At 46.5% G+C, this 27,795-nt stretch overlaps 3 protein-coding genes across 3 annotated transcripts; 2 read left to right on the top strand and 1 right to left on the bottom strand.

Annotated features, from left to right (window-relative positions):
* Positions 1 to 579: 579 nt before the first annotated feature.
* On the bottom strand, positions 580 to 1,989 carry LOC135251331 (U6 snRNA-associated Sm-like protein LSm7). Its single transcript, XM_064328675.1, has 4 exons — positions 1,834 to 1,989; positions 1,533 to 1,623; positions 1,284 to 1,355; positions 580 to 1,157 (listed from the first exon to the last, which is right to left on the bottom strand). Exons 1-4 carry the CDS (start codon positions 1,837 to 1,839, stop codon positions 1,015 to 1,017), a joined length of 312 nt encoding a protein of 103 aa, XP_064184745.1. The 5' UTR covers positions 1,840 to 1,989; the 3' UTR covers positions 580 to 1,014.
* A 194-nt stretch (positions 1,990 to 2,183) lies between these two features.
* LOC135251327 (signal peptide peptidase-like 2B) lies at positions 2,184 to 16,036 on the top strand. Its single transcript, XM_064328664.1, has 15 exons — positions 2,184 to 2,337; positions 3,332 to 3,448; positions 5,015 to 5,197; positions 5,593 to 5,682; positions 7,080 to 7,219; positions 7,731 to 7,873; positions 8,725 to 8,821; positions 9,316 to 9,432; positions 9,944 to 10,025; positions 10,328 to 10,402; positions 10,678 to 10,740; positions 11,038 to 11,137; positions 11,569 to 11,646; positions 12,405 to 12,565; positions 13,681 to 16,036. Exons 1-15 carry the CDS (start codon positions 2,290 to 2,292, stop codon positions 13,846 to 13,848), a joined length of 1,662 nt encoding a protein of 553 aa, XP_064184734.1. The 5' UTR covers positions 2,184 to 2,289; the 3' UTR covers positions 13,849 to 16,036.
* An 849-nt stretch (positions 16,037 to 16,885) lies between these two features.
* On the top strand, positions 16,886 to 23,856 carry LOC135251325 (E3 ubiquitin-protein ligase MARCHF2). Its single transcript, XM_064328660.1, has 5 exons — positions 16,886 to 17,121; positions 20,097 to 20,437; positions 20,861 to 21,056; positions 22,202 to 22,411; positions 23,440 to 23,856. Exons 2-5 carry the CDS (start codon positions 20,262 to 20,264, stop codon positions 23,596 to 23,598), a joined length of 741 nt encoding a protein of 246 aa, XP_064184730.1. The 5' UTR covers positions 16,886 to 17,121; positions 20,097 to 20,261; the 3' UTR covers positions 23,599 to 23,856.
* Positions 23,857 to 27,795: the final 3,939 nt, after the last annotated feature.

Genomic DNA, 27,795 nt, shown 5'->3' with positions numbered 1-27,795 from the left:
TGCCCCCTAGCCAGACGCAAAAACTAGTGCAACGCTCAAAGGATAAAACAAGCTTTGAATACCATGAATATTAATATCTACGTTTCCGACCAAAAAAAAAAAAAAATCTTAAACATAGATTGTTTAATTGGTTTTCTGTTTATCCAATCTGCATCAAATTTTATATGATTTAAAAAAAAAAATACCATTAAGCTGATTTGATCTAAAACTGATGCACCACCGTCTTCCCCACCATTGCCGCGACATCCTTTTGTGTGAAGTGTCAACACCCTGGCTTGAGAAGACGGGTCCAAAAAAAGCTGTTAAACCTGCCGACCGTAGTGTCATGATGCTTGCGCATTCAGAAAACAATATGCTTGGGGGTCCTGTGTCTTCTGGATTAAAAAAAAACCAACAACAAAAAAACAATTTGATCAGAAGATTTAGCAGTGTGTAGAGGGGCTTAAAGGCACATGCAATTATGTATGTATGTATTATCAATGCCAAATGAACGTAATGTAATTTGGGCCAGCACAACATTGTATTTATGCACAAAAAGACATCTAGCGAAGCACTGTTTACAATGAATGGCACAAAGGATAACAAAAAATAAGAAATTTATTGCCCCGTTTCAATTCTGAACATCATATGCCAGTGCTATTCTGGTTCTGCTAACAATGATAAACCACTTAAACAAAGGTAAATAGGAAAACAAGAGCAGATGAGATGTTAACATTACACATTGTGTCCACTTGATATTCCCTCAGACACAAAACATGGGCATGCCTTCCCACAACTTGGAAAAACAAAAAATTGTGAACTATTTACTTTATTACTCCCCTCCACGACTTCTACCATTGTGTTGGTGTCACTGTGAACATCATAATTTAAAAACTGAGGAAATTAACATGTAGTATTTTGAGAGGGGTCTCGAATTTTGTCCGTTAGAACACAATGGCATCACACAGGTCAAAGACGCACGAAGGGCTCGCGGGAGTCGGGGCCAGAGCCTGTAAAAAGGTCGGGGCACGCCCACTACCCTTCTTGCTGCTGAACGAACGGATTCGGAATGGCTTCCATGCCGTCGTGCGGAGAGATGAGCACCACGGACGTCCCGCGACACACGACCAGGCCCAACTGCCTCGTGTCCTCGGTTAACTTGTACTGGTCATCTGGGTCTGTACACAAAAGGTGAGAGATTACCTGGATGGCACACCGTTTGCTACGCGACCGTTGGATTAAGTCTTGCAAGTCGCCGCAATGGAAATGTTGTTATTATTCAGTCACTGAATCATGTGTCTTACCTCGCATGTACTCAATAGTGCCGTCAAGTACCAGATTCAGAAGTGGATCAAAGCCTTTCAGAACCCCACTTGCTGTAGAAAAACGCACAGGGTTTAACGCTACAGAAGTCTTAATGCTGTATCCACCTGAGTCTGGCTCTTCGCCGTTCACAAATGCCTAGCTTGGTAATGTTCTTTAGAGTAATTTTGGTAGCAAGTAGGCTACTAGGTATCTTACGTTAAATGGCAATATCAAACATTGGTTTTTACCTTCTCGACCCCCTTGAAACTTGACTCGAATCGTCTTATCGATGTACTTCGACAGGTCGAATATACTTTCCTTCTTTTTCTTCTCTTTATCCTAGATTTAAAATAGGGAAATCAAAAGCATTTAAGCGAGTTTGTTTTTGTTGCAAAATCAGCCCACGCGTGTAAAGCAAGCGATATCCCATCCACACAAATATCCAACATCTTGAAGGTTTTTTTGCATTCATAAAGTAGGAGCCAAATGATCGTATTAAAAAATTAAATATTTTTCATTCAGGTAACGCAAGTGGTGTATCATACTCACCGCCATCTTTCAACTCTAGGCAGCTCCGCCTCTTGACTCTCCAACTTTGACCTTTTGGTCGCTTTATACCTTAATTTCGGTCAAAATGAATCGTACTCCATTATGTTTTCCTATCCCATGAAATGGCCACGTAGAAAGCACTTAATTATCAATTTAAATCGAGAATTCAGTTTTATCGTGATTGACTGTTGAGTGGTCGTCTTTGATTGACAACCCAGTACACGAATGAAAGTTTACCCATGTCGCAACGCTTGGGCAATAAGAGAGTAGGGAGGTGGACCGTGACTTAAGATGATTGACGTACTTCCTAGCCACACATGACGAGCACTCCCAGGAGCCGAATCGTAATTACCCAATCAAAAGTGTAATGTTGAATGGGCGGGGGATAGCTAAACAGCTGGAGCACTCACAGTAGAGCTACGCCGTGGAGTGGTAGACAAAAACATAGAAGGCGTCATGAGGAGTAGAATAACACTCATTTTTGGAGCTATATTTGTCAATCAGGTGAGTCGATCAAATTTGTACTGTTAATTTCCGCGTGCCACTAGAGGACGTGCGGTTTAGACGTGTTTAGCCATGTGTATTAAAAAATGTGTATTTTAAATCAGCGGACAGTAAATTCACGTTACGTTTACTAGCTAACGTTAGCTACACGAGAAACTCCGCCGAGCGATGGCGCTAAGTTTTCCTGATAGTGGAGGGCCTTGCGTAGAAAAGTAGAATAACTAACCCCCAGTCAATGCTAGCTAGTTAGCTAGCTAATTTTCTTCCTTGTTTTAAAACCCTTGCGGCAGCGATTCATACATAACAGACTCAAGTTAATGACATAATTGGCTAGCTGTCTGCCTTGTTTCGATCGTCTCCGTGTTTTCAATCACCAAATTCCCACGCGATATACATATATATAATTCGCTCATATCAGCTTATATCTTCCTTTGTCATCTGGTGCCAGAATAGCCTGAGGATGTAAACATTAACAGCTCACAGATCTTCCTTGTGTTTTTCATTGCGAGCTAACGACAGCTGTTCCATAACGCTCCCCACTGTCCAGCTTGGAGAAAGTTTTAGTTTTTTTGTTTCCTAACAAATACTACACGCACATACTTTGTGCAGACCAGTGTTGCTAGTCAGATCATTATGGAATTAATCCCATATGTAACGTTAGCTTGTCCTGTAGCAGGTTCAGGTTGCTGCCTGGATGACGTAAAGTAACGTAAAGTAAGTTGTTAATAAAAAAGAAATACTGTTTTTTATGACCTCCAAAGCCGTCACTGTCTTAAGGAAATGTACAAGAATATTGAGTATTTACACTTTTGGAAAGCATAAAGAGAGATTGATTGAAACGTAACCAAAACAGGTTATCTAACTAAACAAACAAAAAAAACTAAAAAGACTTTAAACCGATTTAAATGTTTAATAATATTTTGCTGTAGCTGCTGCACTATCCAGTATGTACCGTGTGTACTTATATATAATAAACGTTTCCTTTGATTGACAGGTGCTGGGGGAATATGGCATGGCACATTTCAGCGAGAAGGGTGCGAAAAAAGGCAAAGACTACTGCATATTTTTTAACTCGCAGTGGGCTGGTCTACCTCAGGATCTCCACAAAGCAGTGAGTAGCACCTTTCCTCCAGTGAAACACCGAGACTACTGAAGTCAGGCTCAGTTAAACTGTTCATCAACATGGCTTTGGCTTGTAAATTAAATGTTGACACGTGTCAACATATACACATGTTGACATGGTCCACAGTGTTTGCGTAGACGGAAAGTAGGCCGTGTGAAGTGAAGCTGGCTCCAGAGAGGTGAGATTTTACTTTGGTGGTATGGGTATATTGCCAGAAGCTCAATGCAGGATAATCATTTGCTGAGCTGAGCTTGGAGAGAACCTCACATTGCATTACAGTGCCAATTATGTTGGGCAGATACACTTACTCTGCATGACTTGAGCAGCTTATGTTTATGTCTAGCATCCATTTTGCACGGTTGGGTTTTTTTAATAGTCTCTTTTATGAAGTGGTCATTTCTGGCTTAAGTGCTTTTTCTCAGGACTCCAGTTAGCGCTGCCCTATTGGGATTCGAGCCTGCAACCTCCCGGTGACGAGCCCGGTTCTGTAGCCGAGTCGGCGGCGCATCACGCCCCATTAGGCCTGCACTAACTGCGGGTTTGGCCCGCCGCTTCCTGAGGGGGAAAATGCATAGCAATTAGATTCCAGAGTTAGCTGAAGTGCCACTTTGGGAAGGCGGCGGTGGGGGGGGGGGGGGGGAGTTTGGCTCACTTTTGTGTGAACTGTCGGCTGTGCCTCCGCCCCGGTGTTTTCACGCTCGCTAAGTCTGCGAACGGGAAAGAACTTCAGTTAAGTTTTACCTTCTGGCGTTTTTACGGATGCTTTCATCCTGAATGAATTACACGGCCTTATTTTTCTCGTTAGGCCTCAGGCTCTAGTCTCCACTAGAGCCTGAAGTCTCCACCCCCCCAGTGACCCCAGACCCCCCGAGTCTCCACCCCCCCAGTGACCCTGACCGGGAACAAGCAGTTTAGAAAACCGATGGATGTACTTTTTAGTTGTTGTTGGTGTTCTTCTCCAAACAGTCCTTTTATGCAGCTGGGTATTTCAGTGATGTAATTCAGGTTATGTACCTTTACTCACGGGTACAATGGCAGTGCCACACCTGGGAATCGAGCCTGCAACCTTAACGGTATATCGCATATTAATCACTAAACCAGAGATCATCTTATTTATTCGTCAGCGGAGTAAGAAAATGGGAAGGGAGCAGTTGGGCAGTTGCCTTTCAAACCTCCGCTGACAGTTTGATTTCTGTTAACCTGTCCAAATAGTGGCACCCCCTCAGGGAACTACAAGGCAGGGAGTTAGCACCACCCTTGTTGGGGAGTGAGGGTGTGTAAGGGAGGGTTCTGTGGAGTGTGTGCGCTCATCTGTGAAGGTGTACTTCCTGCTTCCCTGTAGGGATCTAGAATAAAATTTTGGTGAGCGTCTGGTCTCTTTCCTGAATCTGGAAGTGTCAGTCGCTCATGCTGTACAAAAGAGAAGAAAAGAAAAATGGCCGCTTGTGTTGTCAGACTCGACTTTTGTAGGCCTGGGAAAAAAAAAAGTTTAATTTTGGAGAAAGCAAATGAAGGGAAACTCTCGTCTGATTGGTTCCTTCTCTGTGACCCAAGTCCCGCCTCCAGATCCACGACCTGACGTCGTCGGTGCTGTGCTCCCCCTCTGAGGTGCCCGCGGGGGGGTTCGCCAATCGCATTCCCATGGTGCTCAGGGGCAACTGCACCTTCTACGAGAAGGTGCGGCTGGCGCAGATCAACGGTGCCCGCGGGCTGCTCATCGTCAGCAAGGACAGGCTGGTAAGACTGAGCCCCTCCCCCCGACCCCTCCCTTCAGGCGCTCTGCTCCGCCCCCTCAGATCATATGCCACACCCCCAGATTACATGCCCCACCCCCTCTCCCCCCCTCAGATTATATGCCCTATGCCTGAGACCTCCTCTCTCTGCTCAGAGATATTTCCGCTCCCCTCCACCCCCTGACCTTCCCTGATGCTTGATCCCCTCCCCCAAAATATGTGCCACGCCCCCTCCCCTCTGATGACATCACACCCCCTGCACCTTCCCCCCGATGCTCTGCTTCGGCTCCCTCCCTCTCCATTTGTCTGTCCTGCCATGTCTGTGTTCTGTGTTGTTGGTGTAAATGCTGTTCATGGATGCCCCCCCCACCACCCCTGATCTGTGTCCCTGTGCCTCAGACCCCGCCTGCTGGGAACCAGACGCAGTACGAGGAGATCGACATCCCCGTGGCGCTGCTCAGCTACACTGACATGCTGGACATCAGCAAGGTGAGACTCGCAGCCCTTAGCAGTACCCGGGACATGAGCCTGCAGCGTAAAGTTAGGCGCCGTAGCTGGTGCAAGAGGGAGGTCGTGTGTAGAGTTAGGTAGGCTGAGGTAACCCATAATGCAAGAGGGAGGTCGTGTGTAGAGTTAGGTAGGCTGAGGTAACCCATAATGCAAGAGGGAGGCTGTGTGTAGAGTTAGGTAGGCTGAGGTAACCCATAATGCAAGAGGGAGGTCGTGTGTAGAGTTAGGTAGGCTGAGGTAACCCATAATGCAAGAGGGAGGCTGTGTGTAGAGTTAGGTAGGCTGAGGTAACCCATAATGCAAGAGGAGGTCGTGTGTAGAGTTAGGTAGGCTGAGGTAACCCATAATGCAAGAGGGAGGCTGTGTGTAGATTAGGTAGGCTGAGGTAACCCATAATGCAAGAGGGAGGTCGTGTGTAGAGTTAGGTAGGCTGAGGTAACCCATAATGCAAGAGGGAGGCTGTGTGTAGAGTTAGGTAGGCTGAGGTAACCCATAATGCAAGAGGGAGGTCGTGTGTAGAGTTAGGTAGGCTGAGGTAACCCATAATGCAAGAGGGAGGCTGTGTGTAGAGTTAGGTAGGCTGAGGTAACCCATAATGCAAGAGGGAGGTCGTGTGTAGAGTTAGGTAGGCTGAGGTAACCCATAATGCAAGAGGGAGGCTGTGTGTAGAGTTAGGTAGGCTGAGGTAACCCATAATGCAAGAGGGAGGTCGTGTGTAGAGTTAGGTAGGCTGAGGTAACCCATAATGCAAGAGGGAGGCTGTGTGTAGAGTTAGGTAGGCTGAGGTAACCCATAATGCAAGAGGGAGGTTGTGTGTAGAGTTAGGTAGGCTGAGGTAACCCATAATGCAAGAGGGAGGTTGTGTGTAGAGTTAGGTAAGCTGAGGTAACCCATAATGCAAGAGGGAGGTCGTGTGTAGAGTTAGGTAGGCTGAGGTAACCCATAATGCAAGAGGGAGGCTGTGTGTAGAGTTAGGTAGGCTGAGGTAACCCATAATGCAAGAGGGAGGTCGTGTGTAGAGTTAGGTAGGCTGAGGTAACCCATAATGCAAGAGGGAGGCTGTGTGTAGAGTTAGGTAGGCTGAGGTAACCCATAATAAATGCTTCAGCCGAATTGAACACACGGTCTCCATATTTATCATGTGATCTTATCTAATCATGTAGTCTGAGGTGAGTTTCACTGGCTGGACCGCAACAGCGGGGCCAGCCCTATAAACACGAATGTCTGTGACTGAGTGATGACGTTACACCATTGGTCGGCCGGTTCGGTCCAGCCATATACTAGGCTCTGACCTGGTCTTGTTAGGGGTGATTTTGATACAGTTTTAAGGAGGATAGTGACCCCCGTTCCCCTTCCCGCGTCCCTTCTTCCTGCAGACTTTTGGGAAGGGGGGAGAGGTGGCCATGTACGCCCCAAAGGAGCCTGTGCTGGACTACAACATGGTGATCATCTTCATCATGGCCGTGGGCACCGTCGCCATCGGGGGATACTGGGCCAGCAGCCGCGACATCAGGAAGTGAGTGTGAGCCAATCCCGACTGTCGCAGTGCTGACCGTAGCCTGCGATTGGCTGTAGCGTCGCCCAGGGAGGGAGGGTTAAGGTTGGCGGGTTTGTCGCGTCCGTGCAAGCCTCGTCCTGGAGTCTCACGCTGCACTACTTGCAATCTACCTGTGCCTCAGCCTCTGGCACCAGTCCTGCACCACTTACCTGTGCTCAACTCTACCTTTCCATCTACCTTGTCATCTACCTCGCACACTTTACCTGTGCTGCTCTACCTGCAGCGGTCTACCTTTTCCATTCTACCTGTGTCAATCTACCTCTTACTGTTCCACTTACTACCTGTGTCAATCTGCCTGCACCACTTTACCTGTGCCTCTCTACCTGCAGCAGTCTACTTGTGCCACTCTGCCTGCAGCGCTCCACCTGCACCAGTACAGAGTGTATTAGCATTGGCGCTGGTGCTGGGTGGGGAACCCAGGTGTGCTCTGAAGAGGTGGGTGTGTGTAAAAGCTGTTTGTACCCTGCAGGCGCTACATGAAGCACAAGAGGGAGGACGCGGCGGAGAAGCAGGACGAGGACACGGTGGACGTGACGTCCGTCATGATCTGCGTGTTCGTGGTCATGTGCTGCTCCATGCTGGTGCTGCTCTACCTGTTCTACGATCAGCTGGGTAAATTCCCCCCCCTGTCCCACACTTAATTAACCAAGACAGGTGACATCAGTCAATGTAAAATCCCAAGAACTGAAGAAGCCATTTATTTCTCTAGTTTGGTGTCTTGCCTCAGGCTTTTTGTCTTATTTTTTTTTTATTTATTCATTTTTTAAAAACTTTGTTTGGAGGCTCACTTTAGGGACTCACTTTGCCATTATTTTACACTTCATCTATTTTACACACATACATTCTTTCCATCCAGTCAATTATGCAGCTGGGTATTTAATTAATTCAGGTGAAGTGCCTTGCTCAAGGACACGGTACAACAGCAGTGCCCTTACGTGGGAATCAAGCGTAGAGTTACAGCCCAGTTCCCTGCCTCTGAAGCCACAGTGCTGCACACAGAGGGTTTATCTCTCTGCTGTATTCGCACTGTGGCTCTGATTCCCGCGGGAGGCCTTCTGTTTTTTTGTGCCATTTTCTCCCCAATTTAGTCGTCATACCAATTCCCCCGTGTGTATCATAGTCCTGGTCGATGCGCTATCCCTCTGTCGGTCTGGGGAGGGTGTAGACTACCACATGCCAGCCTCCGACACATGTGGAGTCGCCAGCCGCTTCATTTTCACCTGACAGCGAGGAGTTTCACTGGGAGAGCGTAACGTGCGCGGAGGTTCACGCTATCTCCCCCAGATCCCCTCCCTGCTGAACAGGCGCCCCGACCAACCAGTAGGGGTCGCTAATGCAGCGATCAGGACTCATACCCTCGCCGGCTTCCCACCCGCGAACACCGCCAATTGTGTTCGTAGGAGCGTCTGACGGAGGCCTTCTGTTGACTGAGCGCTCTCTCTCTCCACCCGTCTCCCCCCCAGTGTACCTGATCATCGCCATATTCTGCCTGGCCTCGTCCGTGGGCCTGTACAGCTGCCTCTGGCCTGCGGTGCGCAGGATCCCCCTGGGGAAGTGCAGGTGAGGGTCGACGCGGTTACCGCCATCACCGCGACGGTCGGGATTGGCTCGCACTCACTTCCCGATATCGCGCCATGCACCATAACAAACCATACCACTCCATATCACAGCGCTCCACACCACTCCATACCGCACTGTACCACGCTATACCAAACCAGTCCTTTCTGCAGCGTACTGCATCATACCCCACCATATGACTCTATACTATACCATACCTCACGGTACCACACTATACTTACCGCTGTACCGCACCAGGCCACGGTACACCGTGCTTTACTACGCTGTACCACACCATGCAGTTGTGCCCTGGGGGCGGAAGGGTGGCACCTTGTTCAGGATACTAACAGAAAAGCAGGGTTGGGTATCTGGAGCCCCTGCGGCCCTTCAGAACCAGGGTTGAGCAGCCATAGTCCAGAATTATCCAGTGCTCTCTCTCTCTCTCTCTCTCTCTCTCTCTCTCTCTCTCTCTCGTGTGTCGCCTGTCGCCTGTCCAGGATCCCTGAGAATAACCTGCCTTACTGTCACAAGCGGCCGGAGGTGCGGCAGCTGGTGCTGGCCGCCTTCTGTGTGGCCGTCAGCGTCACCTGGGGAGTCTTCCGGAACGAGGACCAGTGAGTACGGTGTCCCCCAAGGGACAAAAGCCTGCAGCAGTTTCAACAAAGGCTCACAATTGCCTGAGCTGTGGCTTAAATTGTAACACCTCTACAGAGTGAAATACATTTCTTCTTTTGTATGGCTGAATATTGCTGGAAAAAAATTAAATAAATAAGTGTTTTCTGTCAATGTCTGTTAGCTTCTTTATACTTTATGCGCATACTTATTGGTAGTTGTAGCACTGCTCTTTTTTGTAACAGTTATTGGTTGTTGTAACCCTGTAGTAAGGTTGCTGTAACCCTGTAGTAATGCTGTTATAACCCTGTAGTAAGGTTGTTATAACCCTGTAGTAATGTTGTTATAACCCTGTAGTGAGGCAGTTATAACCCTCTATTAAGGCTGTTATAACCCTGTGGTAAGGTTGTTATAACCCTGTAGTGAGGCTGTTCTAACCCTGTGGTAAGGTTGTTATAACCCTGTAGTAATGTTGTAATAACCCTGTGGTAATGTTGGTTCTGTGGTTGACAGGTGGGCCTGGGTGCTGCAGGATGCGCTGGGGATCGCCTTCTGCCTGTACATGCTCAAAACTATCAGGCTAACGACCTTTAAGGTAAGCCACATAATGGCTTTGGGCTTGATTTACTGAGACCTTTAACATGTGCAAAACCATTTAGCATACGTGAAACCAATAGCTTGACCTGTGATTGGTCATGGTTTTTGTTTTGTGCCAATCATTGGTTGTGATAATGAGGCCCTTAGTCTGAGAAGGATCAGTTAGGAGAGCGTGGGTTTAGCATCACATGAAGGGATTATATCCCCGTAGTAGATCTACACCGGTATATATCAGTTGTCTGTATTGTGATATGGATGCACTCTATTCCACAATCGCTGATGATGTCATTTCCTTTCCAGGCCTGCACACTGCTGCTGCTGGTGTTGTTCGTCTACGATATTTTCTTTGTGTTCGTGACCCCTTTCCTGACGATGGTGAGTGCCAGTGTTTTTCCATTCTGCATAGTATACCGGTGGGGATACATTCACCGGAATGTCGAGTGCGATATGAATATGTTGATTTCTGAAGATTTGAATAAGTTGATTATGCAGATGCTGTGGCTTAATGATGCTTCTTGTTTCCATGGTTACTGGCTCCAAGAGCCTCAACTGTCCTCCTTCAACGGTGTAGTTACCGCTGTTCCAATAAACCTAATGAATGTCGTCTCGTTTTAATTTTAATTTTAATTTTAATTTGGTCTGACTTGCAGAATGGGGAAAGCATCATGGTAGAGGTGGCGGCTGGTCCATCAGATTCTTCTACTCATGAAAAAGTGAGTTTGCTACCCCTCCGTTTCAACTCTGAGTGGGTTCTTTGCTTCCATAGGCCTGAAGTAGAGAAGTTCAAAAAAGACTTGAGCGAAAAATCCCTTTTCCTTCATTGGAAATGTTTACTATCATTATCAGTGATGGATCAGTGACAGATGTGCAGAACTGTGTGACTCAACGTGTTTCCTTTTCATGTAGAGGCTAGTCTTGGGCTAGATGGGAACTTCTTAGTCAGAAGAGGAAGGAATGTGTACCTTGCGCCATCTCTGTGTGGATAAACTGTCTCTTACCGGTTTCCACAGCTTCCTATGGTTCTGAAAGTGCCCAGATTGAACTCCTCCCCCTTGGCACTGTGTGACCGCCCCTTCTCCCTGCTGGGGTTCGGGGACATCTTAGTGCCAGGTAAGATCACCTGGGCCTGGAAATATTTTCATTCATTGCCTTCCAGTATTTTCCCTTAAATGCACATAAGACCATTACCTCATAATCTGTGAGCTTGTTTGTCTTATAGCTATATTCACCATTTTGTATCTAGCTTGGAATGTAATTTAATATGCTGGGAAATGATTAGTATTTGAAAATGAAAACAAGGTCAGGTTTGTTTTGTTAGTTTTTTTTTTTTCTTTTTTGGACTTAACGAGTACTCATGTTGAGTCATCTTCCAGAACAATCCTGAGAAAAGTATGATGTCCACCCAATAGGGGGAAACACTTTTTTAAGGAAAACAATTTTGACGTAGCTTGGGAATTTTTTTTTTCCCCCAATGATGAAAAAGGAGAAGTGTAGGCGTGTGTTGCTGACCGCCATCTTGTGTGCTTTTTTCCTGCTTGTAGGCCTGCTTGTGGCCTACTGTCACAGGTTTGACATACTGATGCAGACCTCACGCATATATTTCCTGGCCTGTACCATCGGTGAGTGCTGACCTCCCTCTCTGCTCTCCTTCCTTCCTTTCAGACTGTGGTGCCCAGTCTTATCCGAAAAGGGTCGGTGTTGGTGCAGGTTTTTATGTTCAAGCCTAGTACTACGACACCTGATTCTACTTATCGAGGTCTTGATTGAAGACTGTGATTGGTTCATTAGTTGAATCGGGTGTCTTAGTGCTGAGCTAAAACAAAAATATGCACCCACATTAGCCCTTTTTTGGGGTTGGACACCCCTGGGTTAGACTTTGTAAGAGTGAAAACTGGATATGTAACCTGTCTCTTACCATATTTTGTCTGAGACATCAGTGCACATTTAAAAAAAAAAAAAAAAAAATTTTCTAGGCTTTCCGTGAAAAGTCTAATGTGAGAACTACTCGGAAGCTTCGTCAGCGTTAGGTGTGATGTTATTTGTGGACTGTGGTTTGTCTCAAGTAAGACCTGTGGATGACCTAGTGTCACTCTCAGAGTACGTGGTCATGATGCGTCACACTGTTATGACAGTCTGTGCAGTCCGTCATGGGCTTGTGTAGTGCTTATGAAGCGTTATGTAGGGTCTTATGCACACTAGGTGCTCTCATGCACAGTGTTCCCAGTTTGTGTTTTTCTTACCACTCCTTTGTCTGCCGTTGTGTGTTTGTGTGAATGTTTTCAGGGTGTGCCACGATGAAAGGTTCTTTAATTTGGCAGCAGTGATTCGGTTAACTTTGACCCCCTGACCCCCTGACCCTCCACCCGTGTCTCCGCAGGCTACGGGATCGGGCTGCTCATCACCTTTTTGGTGCTGGCCCTCATGCAGGGGGCCCAGCCTGCCCTCTTATACCTGGTGCCTTGCACTCTCCTCACCAGCCTGGCGGTGGCGCTGTGGCGCAGAGAGCTACCCTTGTTCTGGACAGGAAGCGGCTTTGTGGTGAATACCAGTTTAAATTAATAACCACTGCCTTCAGGGCCAAATTGCTGTTGCAGTTTACAGGAAGGTGAAGTACAAATGGGAGTATAACGGAACAATATTACGCACACACACACACACACGTTCAGGTTCTGTTCCTGTCAGCTTCCTGCCAAAACTCCCACACCCTCCCCCTTCAGCGTAGGCTTTTTTTTGCAGTCTGTTGCTAAGGGCAACAGTGTAATGAAGGTTTCGCTTTGCTTGTGTTATTGCTGGTGTGCTCTTCACTGCAAAAAAAAAAAAGCAGGCTCAATGGAGATGGGGTCGGTTCTTAATGATTATAAACTCGCATGACTTCATGGGCCGAGCAGCCTCAGGGTGCTGTAGTGTAGTGTCGTATCTGTCCATCACTGGCTCGTGACTGAAATGAAAGCTGTAGCTTTTCAGTGTGAAAGCACTAGATGTGGTTAAAATAACCGCGTCTCCAAATAACTCCTCCCCCCCTGTGGGCTTTGTGAAGCCTCTCTCTCTCTGTCGCTAGTGAAAAATGATAAACTGTTAAGCTGAACTTTTCACTTTGTGTTCTAATGGTAAATGGACTGCATTTATATAGCGCTTTTATCCAAAGCGCTTTTACAATTGATGCCTCTCATTCACCCACACGCTCACACATACACACTCACACACCAACTGTGAAAGGCTGCCATGCAAGGTACCAATCAGCTCGGTGGGAGCAATTAGGGGTTAGGCGTCTTGCTCAGGGACACTTCAACACGCCCAGGGCGGGGGATCGAACCGGCAACCCTCTGACTGCCAGGCAAACGCTCTTACCTCCTGAGCAATGTCAGAAAGCTGGCTTTTGTGGGATTTTGGAGACCACCACGGTAAGGAGTGGCGGTCATTACTCCGGGACAAACAAGCTTGCAATCCCGTAGAGTATTTACAGAGACTGACTTGACAGATTCCATTAACTCTCAGTTCAGTATGGTAATATGTTCTCCGGTCCTTTGGATGCACCTTAATTGTTAATCTTGCACATTTATGAAATTCTCCTCAGTGACGTTTCTGTCTGTCTGGTTTTTGGCGGTTGCATCTTCCAGTGACTCATCACTGTACCTTCTGCCATACGCCCACAGAAGGACATGCCCCAGCCTGCCTTGGTCAAGGTGCCCATGAACTGCACTCGGACTCCCTCAGCCAATTGCAAGCCACAGGGCGCCGAAGCCACCAATCAGGGCAAGGACACTCCCCTGGTGCCGGAAAAGGCCGGCCTCCCAGAAGACCAACCCAAACGACCAGAATGACGGACAGCGTATTAGGGGTGGAAGTTACTCATTCATTTCATTTTTTAATTATTTTATTTTTTTTTTTTTTTTGAGGGGGTGTTGAAACTCTTACAGAATTCTCCTTCTGAGTTCTGCGGGCTGGTAGACTTGCAGGTTTGCCACAGATGCAGAGTCACAAAGAGCACTGCTGCCCCCCCCCCCCCCAGGGGAGCTCTGTTGGGTGTTTTTTGCTGGGGTGACCCCACGGTGAGAGGGATCATCCCAGAGGTGGAGACTACATCTCTTTTTCCCCTTGTGCTCCTAGAGCTGTGTCTCTCTGCCTCTCTCTCTCTCTCTCTTTCTCTCCCTTTCTGTCCTGGTATTCTTGTCTTTTTCGCTGGTCTTTTGTTCCCTCTATCTCTCTCTCTCTCTCTCTTTCTCTTACTGGATCTCATTAACTTAACACCAGCTGCCTAGCAGTTCATCAGAGGCAGTACAGGCGCTGTGGGTAATATCCTCTCAAATCTCTTTTTAAATGTTTTGGTTTTTTTTGTTTTTTTTTTGTGCTTTTGGTCTGATGGGATTCATCTCGCCCGGGCCAGTTCTGAACACTACGCTGTACCAGCTGAAGGGAGCCAGAACCCAGTCTGTATGGTGAGGTCCGTGGGGGGTGCAAGAACCAAAGGAGTCAGGGTCATTTTACTGGCCGTCTCCAGCATTCGTTTCATGTATACCTGACACCTAAATGTGTTAAGTCTGCATGTTCAGGTTTTCATTGTGTATAGTGGGGTCGTGCAGTGCGCTGTATATGTATGTGTGGATATAGACACGCGTGCGCACTGCATGTACATGGCATAGAGTTAGAGCAGTGTAGTTGAGTAGTTAGCGATGAGTCCATATTTCACTACTATGATTTTTTAAATGATGCCAGTTTGCGTTTCCCTTTATGTTTTGGTGAGAGACGCTGCTGGTCTTCGGCATGCGAGGCGAGTGAGTGAATGCGTGCATACGCCGTACCCTCAGTACTGTATCTGTGATCAGCTGCCATTTATTTCATCCGTTTTGGTTTTGTTGAATATAGTGGGAAAGGAGGTGGGGACACATGATACTTGCTGGTCTCGTAATTCAAGATAAAAACATAATTTGCCGATGCTGAACTGAACTGGACACAAAGTCTTTGTTATGTCAGTAGGCCATGTGTGGTGGTAGAGGCGTGCCATCCTGGTCAATTGCATAACATTTTTACTAGGAATTATTTTTAGTTTATGTATTATTATTATTATTATTATTATTATTATTATTATTATTAATAATCATTAATACCTGTTTACACATGCCGGTTCATGGTTAGAATGTTTGTGGTGGTATTTTCCCTTAAACGTAAACCTAATGAATGGAAGAAGCAGGCATTAAAAATCTATAAAATTACCTCCGTGGATACGCTAGTCAAAATGCATTAATCCCAATGCATAATTTAAAATGTTGACTGGGGCATCTTCTTGACAAATTGCCAATAAACTTTCTTCCGGTGACTTCTACAAAGTGTTTTAGTGAACGTCCTTTTTCTCTGTAAATTTCCAAAATGACACTTTAATTGACCCCTTGTGGGGAATTAAATTCAGGGAATTAAAAAAATTCTGTATGGCTGTTTTTTTTTTTTTTTTTTTCTAAATTTCCGGATATTTTTTGGATCACCAAATGGGAAGAGATTGAATGACATTTGCCAATAACAACCAAAACGAAAAAAAATTTACAGTCACAACAAATTGCATCACACTAATTCATTAGATGCCAGTACATGATGGAGGTCACTTTTGTCACCTGGAAACAAGTTTAATGGTTTGTGAAGTGTAGCTAATTTGGCACGTGTTGGTGTTCACCCTTGCAAACCTGTGGGGGCTCTTCAATTAAGCTGCAGTGTGTTTTGTCCTTAAGAAAATATAAGCTTCCATTGTTTATTCTATTACTGACATGAAAGTATTTTTCAGTTGCAAAAAAATTAACTGAACGTGTTGAAGGAAATGGAACAGAAAAATATTATGCGGGAATTAATTAGGTTTTTTTTTGGGGGGGGGGGGTTGGGCAGAGTTTTTGCCTGATTTACCTGCCTGTGACATGGTAATGCTTGTGACATTTGTTGATTTGACTTTTGCTGTCACTGACTGAAGGGAACCGGGTGGGTTTTTAGATGCCTCCGTTTAAAGACAATAAAGAAACATGCATTTCACCCCGGCCGCGTCTCATTTTGTTCTTGTGCATCTTCCTCGCGGGTCAGTCTTTTATTTGTGTGTGTGCGCGCGCGCGATACTCTACTGTGCATGTGTTAAATGCGGCGGAGTACATTTCGCTAAAAAACACGGTTTAAAAAAAAAAGATAAAAATCACAGTACCACAGCATTACCCTGTTTTCTGCTATTACATTGTGTTATCTGAGAAGAATGGTAAATGTGATTCACTGAATAGTTTAACTGCTGAGGCCGTGTTGTTAAAATTACCTTCCAAAACGGAGCCAACTGCTGCAGCGCAGCAGTGCCAAATATGTTTCACTTTGTAAGAAGGACATTTTATTGATAACCTTTATCCATTTACGCCTGGCCAAAAAAACAACCGCATCCTACACACTAATAAAGTTGTGAAATACATTGTATATATTGCGGGGGAAAACATCTGACATATTGTTTATACATTGTCATCAAAAAATTAGTAACGTGATGGCTAATTTATATATAAAATTGAGGTATTCAGTCTTCTAATCTAGATGTGCAATATATTTGGAAATATGGAAGTGAAAATTCGATGCTCATCGCTGATATTAATAGCTGACACTTGCAGCTGTGGTGTGACTTCAATACCGCAGAAAACAGCTGAAGGTGGGTGTTCCCTTTCTCGATAATGTACTTTTCTTATCTTAGATGGCGCTCGCTATTTCTTTCTTTTTTTTATTAGAATATTAGTCGGTTACACTGAGACGACCATTGGTTTACATACACGCCACTCTGTTTTTCTGGTCACTGATTGGATACTTCAATGGCGACGCTGCGGAGTTCACGCAAACCTGTCATTCCTCAACGTTTTACGCGTTCAGAGGCAGTGGTGATCAGCGGCCTGGTAATGGTAAGATGCGGTGACGGCGTACGCATATCGAGAGAGACAGTCGGGGAAGGTTGTTGTCTTCTGAGGATTTAGAAGGCTAGCAAGATCGTCTCGATATGTTTTAATAGCACAATCATATTTTTTGGAAATTCTGTTACGCATTTGACATAGACGACTGTCATTTGCAAAACATCACAAAAGGAGCAATGTAGCTAGTTGGTGAGTATCCATATTTTATTTTTTCTTCGAGTAAAACGACTTGAATGTAGCCTTGCTATCAGTAGCTGTTTTACGTGTTTGGTCTCTTGCTAACGCTAACGTGTATGATAAATTAGTAATAATCAGATCATCAATTTACCAGCCGAGTGACACTACCTGAGTGTATGAGCTCTAACACGACAATGCCGAAGTGCCGTTCTCTGCGTTTTGAATCTGTAATGTATAATATTGGCGTTGTGTATGCGGCAGGCGAGTCGGGAGCTAGCTAGCTCGCTGGCTGTTGGTTAGCTAACGGATAGCTGATAGCTAACGTTAGCTAGACGGTGTCTGGTCCTGCTCGGCTCGGTTTGATGAAGCTAGCTTACGTTAGCTAAGCTTGGCTAGAGTTGGTGCGATTGGTCATCTTTGGCCTTTTATCAAATTCTATTTTATTAACCAGTGCAACGTTTTGGGTCCATGTCATCTGCACTGGGATGTTCTGTGTGATGGATTTATAGAGAGGCCCGTTCGTCCTGTTAGCTAGCTATCGTTAAAGCCAACTAGCTCCATATGTTTAGTTGGCTGCAGTTTGGAAATATCCGTGGCAGTGTGTGAATGTCGGATAGCTGACCTCAAAAGGCCATGTCATGCGTCAAAACTGAGATTTCCCCCTCCAGGTGTAGGTTCGCATAGGGATGGTGTCCAACGTTATGCTAGCGTGCGGATGTGTTAGCTATCTGGTTTTTTATTTTGTCTTGGTTGGATATTCGTTACTAACATTATCAAAGTCGGCTGTTATGTCTGGCAGCTGAAATTAATCTATTTTATCAACACAGTAAATCTCAGAAAAAAATTCTTATTGTAATGAAGATGAACAAATCCTTGGATTGTTAAATGTTGCTGGCAAAGTTCGCTGCCATCTGGTGACTAGCCTAACTTCATCATTTTCCTGCTCAACCATCGAACCACTCTGCTGTGGACAACACCATATGTATTTAAAGTTTGTTGTCTTTAATACAGGAACTAGATGAACTAACCGACGTTCATTTTGTAGACATTGCCAATGCAGCGAATGGTGATTTATTGCCGCAGCCCGCCACATAATTTAAGAGTTCAGGATTAAAGCTTTATGTCCTACGAGTTGTTGAAGTTGTTGGGAATGGGATGGGACGCTTATTTCTCGGCAACGTGATCTGCCAACGACCCCGGCGCACCACTTCTGCTTTCTAAGAAGCGCGTTTTTGTACCCGTCAGCTTTTTAAAGCCACGTTTTAATGCAGCAGCGAGTACTGTTAGTGCGGATGAGTATGTGGAAGCCCCCAGCACTTTCGGGTTAGATTTTTTTTTTTTTTTTTTCAAGCTAAATGCTTGTTTAAAAAAAAATTGATTATTACTAATCAGCTCGAGCCCGTGTTCGCTGAAATGCACGGACACATTTGGGGGAAAAGATCAATTTAAATATTAAACTTGCTCTAATGCATTACTCAACAGTGCGCAAGTTAGCCATTGCAGGGCACATCATTTGCTATGTTAAAAGTATGTGGGGGTTTCTTGAAAAGCCAATGCTTTGCTTTTTCCCCCTGATGGGAGATTCTAAGGGCTTAAATTCTATTAAATATTCTGACGCAAACATGACGTCTAAAATCCAGCTCCTATGTACTGTACAGCTTGGATGTTTGCAGAAAAACGGAAGGCTACAATTTGCGAAATAATTGTCACGTCAGCTTGAAGCTGTGGGGAAACAAAATGTGAGACAGTCTGTAGATCTGAAGAATTATTGAATTGGTTTTATCTTCACGGCTACTTGGTTGTCATAATCCAAAACCACCTTCTGCATTTCAATTATGACATGGTATTTATGAATAAATGAACTATTTTATAAATATTTTTGGAATGCTGTGTTATAGATAGGCCTAAAAGACGATAGAAGTTCTTGGCATAAAAAGTTTAAATAGCAGTGTACAGAGACGGTGGAAAGAAGACTTGACACAAGATCTCTCGCTGGTCAAACCGAAGCGTCGTAACAGTTCGCAGCTGTCAGATAACGCTTTCCAAATAAATACATTACGTGATACTTCACGTGAAATTCTCCTCGCTACAAAACAGGTTCCTTCCACGCAATGGTTTTGAAAGCTTGCAAGTGATATGTGGGCATCGATTGTATTTACACCTGTGCTAAAGCAAATGCATCGGGCTGTTTAATGCAAAGAATTGCGTGTCTTTCAAACATTCTCGCGTTTGTACTGTATTTACAAATTGCCGCGACTTCGGTACAGCTAGAAGTAGTGTAACAATGAAACGGCGCGGCTTCTCACGCATAAAAAATGTGTATATTTCACGTGTAATTTGCGTTGGTGCTTCGTGAAGGATCAGTTGTCTGGTTTTGTAGGGGCTAGCTGTGTCTCGGCTATCAGCACAAGCACAGACTGCTTCCCCGTCGGCTGGTTTGTACAGTTAATCTTTTTTTTTTTTTTAAGAGAAGGGTTGCACAGGGTCAGAGTATATTGCATTATTGGAGACCTTGGTAATGCCATATGCTTCAGAAAAATCTTGGGGAAAAATCTGAATAATTGTATACAATATTTATATACAACATTTACCCAGTTACTCTCGTATTTTGTGCTCTTTATTTCCCAGTTTAGAAGCGATTGATTCCGTTATAGGAGGGGGAAGGACCGCGATCTGTCTGACTTGCAGCTCAAAATCAACTCGCAAATTCAGAGCAGAAAGCACAGCACTCGTTCGATTGGAAATTTAAAAATCTCTTTATTAAATTCTGTATAAAAAAAAAGTGATAAAAAATAATTTCGGCCCATGTTTCACAGTGTTTGTCACAATGAAACGGGAGCGGAGACACAAGAACCTGTATGTAGCTGCTCGTGCTAATGTAGTGCTGCTGTGTGGGTGGGAGTGACCCAAAAAGGGGGGCGGGGCTTAAAAAAGAGCGCTACTTCCTGTAACCTGGCCTGTGTGCTTTCTCATTGGCTGGTTCCTAGGGCCCCGCCTGACCAAAACCAGAGTTTCCAGGGTGTGGAGTCTGGGCCCCTTGTGCCCCCTGTGCACGTCCCAGACCCCGCCCCTTTCCCAATCCCCACCCCCGTCCCCAAAGCCCCGCCTCAACCCCCCCACCCCACCCCCCTCCCCCCCGGAAAAGGATCGCCATGACAACGGGGGAGTGCTGCCACCTGCCGGGGTCTCTGTGTGACTGTGCGGGGAACACGGACCTGTCGAAAAGCCTGGAGGACTCGGACGTCCGGCAGGCCCAGTACATCACGCAGGTCACAGCCAAGGACGGCCGGCTGCTGTCTACTGTCATCAAGGCCCTGGGAACGCAGAGGTAACACACACACTGTACACACTGTACGCACACACACACGCACGCACGCACACGCTGTATATGTACACACACTACATGCACGCACGTGCACACACCTATACACACTCACGCACACACCTATACACACACACAGACAGTATGCACACTATATACACACACTACACCCACTATACATGCACTATCAAAATTAAGGAATGAAATGGAAAATGAAACATAAAAAAAATGTATTTTTCATGGTTTTTTAAGCCATCATCATGACCCGTTTAAATGGAGAATAGATGATCTATTAGATAGATGACGGCCTGTTTAGAGAAATAAAAAACAACAGCTGTGCCCCACCCCTCTGGGATTTGAACCTGCAACCCTGGAGTCGCTGGCCCGGGTCCGCTAACCGTTGCGCTCCTCTGCCCCCCCCCCGCCCAGCGACGGCCCCATCTGCCGGATCTGCCATGAGGGGGGCAGCGGGGAGGGGCTGCTGTCGCCGTGCGACTGCACCGGCACGCTGGGCACCGTGCACAAGACCTGCCTGGAGAAGTGGCTGTCCTCCTCCAACACCAGCTACTGCGAGCTCTGCCACACCGAGTTCACTGTGGAGCGCAGGCCCCGCCCCCTCACAGAGGTGTGTGTGTGTGTGTCTGTGTGCATGCGTGTCTTTATGCGCTTGTGTGTGTTTGTGTAGGTGTATTTGTGTGCAGGCGTGTGTGTGTGTGTCTGCGTGTATCTGTGTGTGTGTCTATGTCTATGTGTGTGTCTGTGTCTGTGCATGTCTGTCTCTGTCTGTGCATGTCTGTCTCTGTCTATCTGTGTCTGTGTGTGTGTGTGTGCGCGTGGGCGTGTGTGTCTGTCTGTGTCTGTGTGTGTGTGTCTGTCTTTCTGCCTGTCTTTGTTTGAAGAAGCAATGCGTGTTCATGTGTTTGTTTGTGTGTATGCATGCGTGTGTGCACACCCATGTGTTTGTGCGCCTGCGTGTATTTATTTGCATGCGTGTGTGTGTGTAGGTGTATTTGTGTGCAGGCGTGTGTGTGCAGGCGTGTGTGTGTGCGTATGTGTATTCGTGTGCAGGCATGTGTGTGTGTAGGTGTATTCGTGTGCAGCCGTGTGTGTGCAGGCATGTGTGTGTGCGTAGGTGTATTCGTGTGCAGGCGTGTGTGTCGGGCGTAGTGATTTGTGTGCAGGCGTGTGGTGGCGCAGGACGTTAGTGTGCGTATGTGTATGCGTTGCAGACCGTTGTGTGGCAGCCGGTGTGTGCAGGCGTGTGTGTGTGCGTAGGTGTATTTGTGTGCAGGCGTGTGTGTGTGCGTAGGTGTATTCGTGTGCAGGCGTGTGTGTGCGTATGTGTATTTCTGTGCAGGCGTGTGTGTGCGTAGGTGTATTCGTGTGCAGGCGTGTGTGTGTGCGTAGGTGTATTCGTGTGCAGGCGTGTGTGTGTAGGCGCGTGTGTGTGCGTAGATGTATTCGTGTGCAGGCGTGTGTGTGCAGGCGTGTGTGTATTTGTGTGCAGGCCTGTGGGAGTGTATGTGTATTCGTGTGCAGCCGTGTGTGTGTAGGTGTATTCGTGTGTGTGCGTGTGTGTGTGCGTAGGTGTATTTGTGTGCAGGCGTGTGTGTGCAGGCGTGTGTGTGTGTGTGCGTATGTGTATTTCTGTGCAGGCATGTGTGTGCGTAGGTGTATTCGTGTGCAGGCGTGTGTGTGCGTATGTGTATTCGTGTGCAGGCGTGTGGGAGTGTGATGAGCGTAACCCTGGCCCCTCCCCTCCCCCCACAGTGGCTGCGGGACCCGGGGCCGCGTAACGAGAAGCGCACGCTGTTCTGCGACATGGTGTGCTTCCTGTTCATCACGCCGCTGGCCGCCATCTCGGGCTGGCTGTGCCTGAGGGGCGCGCAGGACCACCTGCACTTCAACAGCCGGCTGGAGGCCGTGGGGCTCATCGCCCTCACCATCGCGCTCTTCACCATCTACGTCCTCTGGACGCTGGTGAGTGCCCCGGGCCCCGCCCCTTGCCCGCAGGCCACGCCTCCGGCCCCAGGTCTGGAGTCTAACCTTTAGAGGAGTAGAGTTTTTTTTCCAGACTTCTTAGTCAGTGTTCCAGAGCTCCGTTCCTCCCAGTTGCCGGCAGTGATTGTGACATCAGCATTAGAATGTTCAGCTGAGAACATTCTAATCAGATATTTGTGACCTCACAGCTTAAAGGGTTAATGGAAGTCACCGATTTACGTTCGAGTTTTTAGGCTTTCTGGACTAAAGGCTAGCGATGGGGAAAATGATGTCATTGTGATGCCAGAAGTGGGTGGAGCTTCTTCGGCTACTGGAAGACCTGTGCTTTGCTTAAGGACACTGCAGTGCAAGGCAGCGCAAATTCACACGTGTGTGCATATAACGCAGTTTTATTTCATTTCTGTTTAACCGCGGTGCGAGCAGGAGGGCGAGGTAGAGAGCCAGTTCTCGTTTGCAGCGATGACTGGGACAAAGGCTCCTGAACACAGCCGTTTGGTTTGGTCTGTACAGAGCAGAAGTGAACAGGCCCGGTATCCAAAGCACTGCATCAAGTGCTGAATGATTCCTTCCTGTGTCCGCTGCTGTGCAGTTTCATTTCCCCCTCGTGTTGTTTAGACGTGTTCTTTGGTTCTGCAGCTCCTGCGTAGTTTGGATGTGTGTGTGACTGGTGTTTATGTGTCAAACCGTTTCCACACGCCTGCTATAAACAGTCGCTGTCCTCAGGGCGACAGAACTGTCAGGACTGTTTGTAAAGACGGCTTCTGATGCGCAAAATGTTTTTGGCTCTACAGCCTCAGCCTGACCAGACTGGGGCCAGACCTGGGCCAGACCTGGGCCAAAAACGCATACTTTAGCTTTGTGCTTGTAAATTTATAAACGACGTGCAGATTCCTTAGGGTTGTTTCACGAAACATGTTGCTAACCTTTTTTGGTTATAGAATGAGTTTAAAGTTATGAATGAAAACATGACTCTTGCCTGTTCCCCCCCCCCACACTGCCCCCTACAGGTGTCATTCCGCTACCACTGTCAGCTGTACTCGGAGTGGAGACGAACCAATCAGAAGGTCCGGTTGCTCATTCCCGACACCAAGGGGGTGCACTCTACCCAGCATTCCTTGCTCTCCACCAAGCTGATGAAGAAGACGGCGGACGAGACCATCGTATGAGCGGGGGAGGGGCGGGGGGAGGGAATTTGGACACCCTTTTGTTGTCCCTCCTTCCCCCACTCTGTCTTTAATTCCTCTTTTTTTCTCTTTGTATTTTTTTGTTTTCTGTGCCTCGCGTTCCCTCCCTCTCATCTCCTCTTGGGTGTTTTTTTCGGAAGCCCAGACCCGCAGCTCCACCCCCCCTCCTTTATCGATGATGCTAGTGGCCTGTTTACCCCCTCCCATTGGTTTTGGCTCCAGGTTTGGGGACCCTGGGCACGGTACAGGACGGGTGGCGGGACAAGGGGGGGGGGGTCGTTCACCATCGCCCGCCCCACAGCCCCGAAATACGATGTCACCCTCGCGTCCCTTTTCCTCTTTCTGCTCCTCGACGCGTCCCGCCCCCTTCCCCCACACAGCCCCATTTCACAAAGACAGCCAGTAGCCTCGCCTGCCTTTGGCCAGGCCCCGCCCACCGCCTCTGGGACCACGCCCTCTTGTGAAGACAAGCAGGGAGAGACGGATTGGGGGGGGGAGGGTATTGGAATGGCACAACACCTCTACGGAGCATGCAAACCTTTCCATGCCATGTGTCTTTCTTTTTATTCTTGGGAGAGGATGAGGAGAAGGAGAGAGGGACGTGGAGGTGGAGGAGGAGGAAGAGGAGGAGGAACTGGATTGTAAAAGCCAGGGGAGAGTGCAGCGAGGTTCTGGAGATTTGGGACTCTGTCCTGTGACAGTGGGACACCGCTTACCTACGCACACTTTTACACGCATGCACGCTTTCCTGTTTTGTTTTTTTTCCATGTTCTGTTCCTGTTCTTCATTTGCGTTGGCTTGTTATCAGTGTGTGTGTGTGTGTGTGTGTGTGTGTGTGTGTATGGGTGTGTGTGTGTGTGTATGTGTGTGTGCGTGTGTATGGGTTGTGTGTGTGTGTGTATGTATGGGTGGGTGGTGTGTTTGAAGAGGGCGGGGTTAAAACCCGGTGCTGTTCGTCTCCCGTCTGTCCCCTCGGTTACAGCAAGCTCTGTGATTGGCCAGAACGCAGAGCAGCGAGAGCTCATTGGACAAGCACACGTATGCACCTACATAGCACATGTGCATGCACATGCGCGTACGCACATATGTAAGCAAAGCAAGCCTACTCGTGTTCACCCATGCATATATGCACACACACACGCGCACACACACACACACACACACACACACACACACACACAGAAGCGCATACACACATGCCCTGTGGTCCCACGGACTCAAACGGCACTTATAATGTGTGTGTGTTCAGAAGGAAGTAACAGAGGCTGTCTGGGTTCTGTCTGTTGGGAAGGTGGAAGACCTGTCGTCCTTGAGCTGTGAGAGGTTGATCACGTGACCACTCTTTTGCTGCAGGTCCTACAGCATCCGGCTGACTGGACTCTTGCCCCTGTGTTTTTAATGCTGTCATTTAAAGGCTTCTGCCAAATATATGATATAATCCAGGCAGTTTCAGACAAGAGTATTACTGATGTTGACCCCCCCCTCCCCCCCAGTCAGTCTCTGGTCTGCCCGGTGTAGAGCAGGGCTTTGCAGGAAGTGCACGCGCTGCAGAACCGAGAGACTGCGGTCTCGCACGGCCACGGGTGGGAGTGGCCTCCCTGTGATTGACAGGTATATGCAAAAAACAGTGGCCGCAGCCTCCTGTGGTGGGGTCGGGCTGACCTTCGGCACCAGCCGTGTAACAGTATTGTCATCGCCTGTTTTCAGTGTGCGGTATGTCCCTCTCTCTCTCCTTTTGTGTTTTTTTTGTGTGTGTGTGTGTGTGTGTGGGGCGTATGTGTGTTCAGCGTTTCTGTGTTTTGTGTTTGTTTTTGTGTTTTTTTACACTTCTTACTAACCCCCCTCATGCCGTAGGGTCTGTGTACACACGTTTTCTTGTTGTCACTGTTCTTGTTGTCTGCTCACCTGTTTTATTTTACCTCCTGCGAAAAATCACCACGGATACCCTTGTCTCCTACTGGCTTGGTTGGGACAAACTTTAAAATTTTTGTATTTAAAAAAAAAAAAAAAACAAGAGGAAAAAAAAAACCCTAATTATTATAATACTAAAGCTTCACTCTAAATTGTTGTCCACTTTCACAGCTCACGAGTCTACTGTGATGTAAGCGTTTTTTGATTGGTCAGCTCATTCTGTATTTTTATTTATTTTTTCTTCTGTGGGCTGAGGCGACAGGGGAGGGGCAGGTGCTGTCATTATCAAGGGGTTGCCAGGGGTGGGGTGGGGTGGGGGTGGTTGCATGGAGACGTGTTACCGGGGGTGGAGTTAAATGTGCCAGAGATAAAAATGGTGGAACGGCCGACGCAAACTGATTTCAACGAGGTGCTTAAAAAGTGCGAGTAAGACTGAATGATGTCACTGCTGCGTTTGGCGAGCTAAACAGATAAGGGAGGTTTTCTGGGATTTGTTACGTTTAAAAAAAAAAAAATGTATTATCTTCATTTACAATTTAAAAACTTCCCAGTACTATCAACAACCGGCTATGCTTGTCTGTGGCTACAGACCGGTTTTCTCGTATGTACACATGAATTCCTGCATTAGCTTTTTTAAAATTTAGATAAAATTAACTAACTGAAAAAAAAAAAACATATATAGGCCTAAATATAAACTACCTTTTGAATTCTGTGTCGGGGAGAGTGGCAATAGGAGTCCAAGCGAGACTTCCTCCTTAAATTCTTATTTTTCTTTCCCAAGTGTTCGATTTTTACACTCTAATTTAGTCCTAGTAAAGTGATTATTTTTGTGTGTGTGTGTTTTGAGAGTAGTGGCAGAGAGTTAGTCTACATGTGATGCCTAGTCCTTATCGTGCTATGAAGAGGTGTAAAAATGGATTGGTGGGGAAGAAAAGATTACAGTCTCTGTCCTTTCCTCTGTATCATTCTGAAGCCCGGAGTTGCACCTTTGATTCTCTAGACTAACCAGATGGCCAACTTCATCTCACTGAGACTGAAACCGTCTCTTAATCCCTGAACGTGGAATGTTACATTTTGTCACAGTGTTGTTACATTGTTCCATTTGTAACATAAATATTCATGAGGGGGGTGTGGCCTGTGATGTCCCGTCGTTCAAATTGGGGGCGAAGCGGCCGACCGTCTTGTTTATTACAGAGAATCTTTGCTAGCATGCTACTCTGAACTTTTTGAAATTTTGGCGGCACTTTTGACGTCTTTTCGTTATTTGACCGTGAAATCCGTTTACACACCCGAGTATTTACTGAAGCAAATTTAGGTTCAGTACCTTCACTCGAGGGTACGATGGTATTTCCCATAAATGTTCGGCTAAACGGCAGAGAGTTTTGCACTGATACTGGTGGAATAAAAGTCCCTGCCGTTTGGACCAGGCTGTCTTTGCAAAGTAGGGCTCAGGGGCTTCACAGTATGTGCAATTTAACGGAAAGGAATAATCACTCAAAAAAAAATGTATTACAGTGCAATCAACCTTAAAGGGACACTTACGACAGAATTCTATATTTATGGGTTCTAGAGTTCTGAGGGATCACCAGAGTTCTAGAACGGGCCTCACTGGGGGTAGGACTGGGAGCTCTACCTGCATGGGGGGGGGGGGAGCCCAGTGTTATTCACCACAAGCTTGAACAAGCCCCTCCCTTACCAAAGTGGTGTGTAATCCCTCGTGTTTTCACTTTGACTTTAAAATAAATTTTTAAAAGTTGTTTTGAGTCATGTATAGCACTTTCACAACGACGTCAAAAATGGGAGCTGGCATCAAAGCTCGCCTCGTTAAGCAGATTTTTAGAAGGGATTTTTTTTTTTTTAAAGCACTATTATAATTGTCATTGTTTATGATTATTATTATTGTTATTATTATTATTATGTTTCTAATGCCGTGTCCTTTTTCACCATTGTTTTGTTCAGTTCTGTGTCGATATGAAACTAAAACAAACGGGCTGTGGAGAGAGATGTTGTGAACATGGTTCGTGTAAAAGGAACAAATCAACGTTCATTTATTAAATGATGTAGCTGAAATTATTTTTAAAAAAATCTGTGATCTTTTTCAATACATTTGCTGTATACATATATATACATTTATATATGCACACACAATATGTGGTTAAATGCAGAAGTATTGAGAGTGACCCAATGTTGTTTTGGCTGTGTACTGCAGCACGTTGGATTTGAATTTGAAATAAAACGAAAAAAATTTAAAAACAGCCTTCAGGCACT

This window comes from Anguilla rostrata, chromosome 3 (genome assembly GCF_018555375.3).
Source record: "Anguilla rostrata isolate EN2019 chromosome 3, ASM1855537v3, whole genome shotgun sequence".
Classification (NCBI taxonomy): Eukaryota; Metazoa; Chordata; class Actinopteri; order Anguilliformes; family Anguillidae; genus Anguilla; species Anguilla rostrata.
The sequence above is the reverse complement of the archived record's forward strand: the minus strand, read 5'-3'. Positions and strand labels throughout refer to the sequence as shown.

What these genes read in the sequence shown, in the direction of transcription:
- LOC135251331 (XM_064328675.1), bottom strand. An exon ending in GTTTCAAGGGGGTCGAGAAG is followed by an intron (nt 1,356 to 1,532) that starts GTAAAAACCAAT and finishes GTTTTTCTACAG; the next exon opens with CAAGTGGGGTTCTGAAAGGC. An exon ending in CACTATTGAGTACATGCGAG is followed by an intron (nt 1,158 to 1,283) that starts GTAAGACACATG and finishes TTTTGTGTACAG; the next exon opens with ACCCAGATGACCAGTACAAG.
- LOC135251325 (XM_064328660.1), top strand. Translation starts at nt 20,262, where the DNA reads ATGACAACGGGGGAGTGCTGCCACCTGCCGGGGTCTCTGTGTGACTGT. An exon ending in GGCCCCGCCCCCTCACAGAG is followed by an intron (nt 21,057 to 22,201) that starts GTGTGTGTGTGT and finishes CTCCCCCCACAG; the next exon opens with TGGCTGCGGGACCCGGGGCC. An exon ending in TCTACGTCCTCTGGACGCTG is followed by an intron (nt 22,412 to 23,439) that starts GTGAGTGCCCCG and finishes TGCCCCCTACAG; the next exon opens with GTGTCATTCCGCTACCACTG.
- LOC135251327 (XM_064328664.1), top strand. Translation starts at nt 2,290, where the DNA reads ATGAGGAGTAGAATAACACTCATTTTTGGAGCTATATTTGTCAATCAG. An exon ending in AGCAGCCGCGACATCAGGAA is followed by an intron (nt 7,220 to 7,730) that starts GTGAGTGTGAGC and finishes TGTACCCTGCAG; the next exon opens with GCGCTACATGAAGCACAAGA. An exon ending in ATTCTTCTACTCATGAAAAA is followed by an intron (nt 10,741 to 11,037) that starts GTGAGTTTGCTA and finishes CGGTTTCCACAG; the next exon opens with CTTCCTATGGTTCTGAAAGT.